This window comes from Pterocles gutturalis, unplaced genomic scaffold (assembly GCF_000699245.1).
Source record: "Pterocles gutturalis isolate BGI_N339 unplaced genomic scaffold, ASM69924v1 scaffold22098, whole genome shotgun sequence".
Lineage (NCBI taxonomy): Eukaryota > Metazoa > Chordata > Aves > Pterocliformes > Pteroclidae > Pterocles > Pterocles gutturalis.
In genome coordinates, this window is record NW_010123680.1 from 1 (window position 1) to 3,487 (window position 3,487).

Below are 3,487 nucleotides of genomic sequence, written 5' to 3' on the forward strand. Positions count from 1 at the left end.
GGGCATCTGTGCTGGGCTGCGACGGATGGACAGACATGGATCTGCAAGCGGAAAGGAGAGGGGTCATCGGTCCTGATGCGGACTCAGCTGTGGCCAGCCACTGAGGGGACACACCAAGCAGAATTTGGCCTTCTTCCATGGGGAAATTTGCCCCTTCCCAGATCCCAGGTGCCCAAACCCATCACTTCCACCTCCTCCTTCCAGGGCTGGACCCTGCCCGTGGACATTTTTGAGATGCATTTTGAATTTTCTGATCTTGGACAATTTTCTTTCTGTCACTATGCAAAGGCCTTAGATTTCCATGTGGTTTCATAAAAAATCAGCAGTGGGGAGTGGGGAGGTCTGCTGAAAATGAAGCATCGAAGACTGACCCTTTTGCAGACTTTGTGGAAAATGTTTGAAAACACATTTTTTAGATCTCCACCAGAACACCTAATCTGGTAAAGCAGACAGATTTGGTACATTAAAAAAAAAAAAAAACAAAACAAAACAAAAAAAACCCCACAAAAAACCAAAAAACCAGACCAAAAAACCCAAACTAGAAAAACCCAAATGGCTCATTCTCAATGCCCTTCACACGCCGTGGTTGGAGCATCCCCTTCCCAACCACACTGGAGCCCCTGGGATCTCGATATCCTTGCCCCCTCCCAGTACCCCCACCCCGTCTCTCATGGCCCCAGTTTGGGAGATACTCACTAAATAAAGAGGACACCATAGGCAGCCAAGACCAGTCCAGCTGTCCAACATACTGCCATGGCACCACTGCCCACCACGGCCCCCTTGTCGCAGATCTTGGTGGTGGGGGGTGGCATGAAGGAGGAGGTGCTAGCGCTTGTTGTCTCTGTGGGGAGGGAGAATGGATGGTGAGGGGAGCCGGGGTGCCCCAGGACACGTCCTGTAGGGTCAGCCCCACTCCCCTGACAGTGGGCACAAGGCACGGTTCACAGACTGCCTCTCTCACTGCCATGCTATGCAAGTGCTGAGCTGGGGGGCTGTGATGACGACCCAGGGGATGGTGTGATCCATGAGACTTTCCCTGCTCTAACACCTACTGCTTGGAGATGCTTGCACCATCAGGCAGAGCAGGGAATCCCTCCTGGCCCCACCCTGCCCAGTTGGGCTGCTCTGTGCATCATCTCTGTGGGAATTTTGGCTAAGAGGTCATGGTGTTATGGCTGTAAGCGCTCAGCAGAGAGCATATCCCCCTCAGGGAATGCTCTAGACATGGCTGTGGCTGTTGAGCTGGCTTTCAGAGCTCATCCTTCTCCCTGTGGGACCAGATGGGGTGGCTGTCCCCATGGAGGACTGCAGGATTGCAGGGAGGGTTTGGATGGGCAGTCACGCTGGGGCAGCTTCGGTCACATCCAGGGGGTCCTGGAGTGCCTCTAGCTAGACAGTCTGGGGGGATGGTGGGGGCCACAGGGGGTCTATCTTGGCATCTTTCAGATCCCATGGCAAGGCTCAGCCCCAGAGCTAGGGTGTCCCACATCTGCCCTGCATGGCTGCAGCCACTGCGTGCACAGGCGTATGTGTGTGAAGGACATGCGTTTGCGTGCACAGGGAGTAGGCAGGTGACATTTGAAGTGGTATTTACATATTTGGGGAAGCAAACCCCAAACCCTGACATCATCACAGTGTGCCTGCACTCCTTCCAGGGGTTTACCCCCCTGGAGATGAGGGGCTGCTCTACTGGTGCTTGCTCTACTGCAAGGGTGGGTTGTCTCTGCGTGTGAGGTACCTTCACCCACCAGAAGTGGGGCTTGAACCCACTGCATCCCTATGCAGGGAGCATCACCAGGGCCTGCAGAGGTACATGCACAGCTCTGCCAGTGCATGGCTTGCACACATGTGCTGGGGTCTGCACACACAGCCGGGACAGAGCTTGGAGGGTGGGGGCACTGAGCAACCTCCCTCCCCATGTGTGTATCTGGCCAGCCTGGTTGCTGCCTGCCTGCCTGCACACCAGTGCTTCCCTGGCCCCATTGCCGGTGCCAGGCAAGGCAACTGGTGCAGGGTCCACTCCAGCCCTTCTGGGAAATGGAGGGCTGATAACACCCACTTGGACACAGTCCCAGCTCTTTCCTAGAAACAGAGGCTTGTTAACTTTGTGGCTTTTATTTCAAATTGGCATCGCTCCGAGTGATTGCGCAGGGTCAGAGGTGTGGAGAGTGTAGGACTGGAGAGGGAGGGCTGGAGGGAATAACAACAACAACAATAATAATAATAATAATAATAACAACAATAATACCCCCCAGGTTCGTTGTCACACCCCAAGCATCCTGGCGAGGAAGACACTGGAGCCAGGTGACCTCAGTCAGCACCCCTTGGGCCAGGGTTGTACCTGCTGCCAGGGCCATGGTGGGGGGTGGGGGCTAAAGTATAGGGTGAAAGGCTGCAGCCCCCCACAGGTGCTAGGGGTATCTCCTTGGCTGGGGCCTAAACTTGCAGGAGCTGGATGGGGAGACCCTCAGCCAGGACTCCTGGGTCTCCCCCACCACTGCAGGCACAGTTTGTACTGGGAGGGGGGCACTCACCTGTGACCTGGGCCTCCGTGGTGAGATGCTTGGGTTCCTCCGTCCAGGGGGTGGCATGGACGGCCACACTCCAGTCACTCCACGTGCCGATGTCATTGTCTTTGGCCGCCACTTGGATGATGTACTCCTTGCCAGCATAGGCATCTGTGATGGTGTGCGATGTCCCATCCGACAGCTCGACCTGCGGGCAGCAGTGGGGAGGTGGTGGTCAGAGGAAACCCTGGCACCAGGAGGTGTAAGACAATCAGCGTGTTTAGCTCAGCTAAAAGGTGACGAGATTTTGGTGGAAATCTAGGAAGTGCTTCACGGTTTTGGGCAGAACCATGAGTCCAGGACAGGAATGCAGGGGGAGAATGCTCCAGCTGCAGCTAAGCCAAAGGTCGGGTGAGAGCCTATCCCACTCCCAAACTCACAGTGCTGGAGTGGCGCGGCTTCCTCTAGAGGTCACCAGAAACTAGCAGACGTGTGGGCAGGCTCAGCTCAGACATGTTAGGATGGTGGGGAGCCAGACACCCAGGGCAGTGGCTAGGGTGGGCACACATGCTTTCTGGGCATCACTGCCAGTGATGGGAGGACGCTCCCCCCACGAGCACACCTCTGGCCACCCTTCTCCTGTGCCTGCTGGTGTCCCACCGGCTTTGCTTGCGTCCCTCTGACTGTGCCCTTGGACAAGGATTAAGCTGCGTCTGTCCATCTGTCCTAGAAAAATTCCCTCTGTCCTGTTGTCACTGCTACCTGGGCCATGGGAGGTCTTGCTGTCCTCCTGGGGATGCGGCTGCTGGTGCAGTGGTTTAAACCTAGACTGTGCCCACACTTTCCTGGGATCTCTGATCCACTTGGAGCTTGGCTCAAGAACAGGGAGATGCAGGTGCTCAGCGGAAATGCACCCCCATTGCAAGGCCATCAGTGAGCAAAAACCCCTGGCTGACAGAGGAGGAGGGGTCAGCAGCCAA

At 56.0% G+C, this 3,487-nt stretch overlaps 1 protein-coding gene across 1 annotated transcript in view; it reads right to left on the reverse strand.

Annotated features, from left to right (window-relative positions):
• Window positions 1–695: 695 nt before the first annotated feature.
• The window catches only part of CNTFR (ciliary neurotrophic factor receptor), a 90,125-nt gene continuing 87,333 nt past the window's right edge, over window positions 696–3,487 (reverse strand). Inside the window, exons 6-7 of the mRNA XM_010078001.1 lie at window positions 2,535–2,715; window positions 696–841 (exon numbers count right to left, since the gene is read on the reverse strand). Coding sequence (XP_010076303.1) covers window positions 696–841; window positions 2,535–2,715 — 327 coding nt within the window. The remainder of the gene's footprint in view (window positions 842–2,534; window positions 2,716–3,487) is intronic.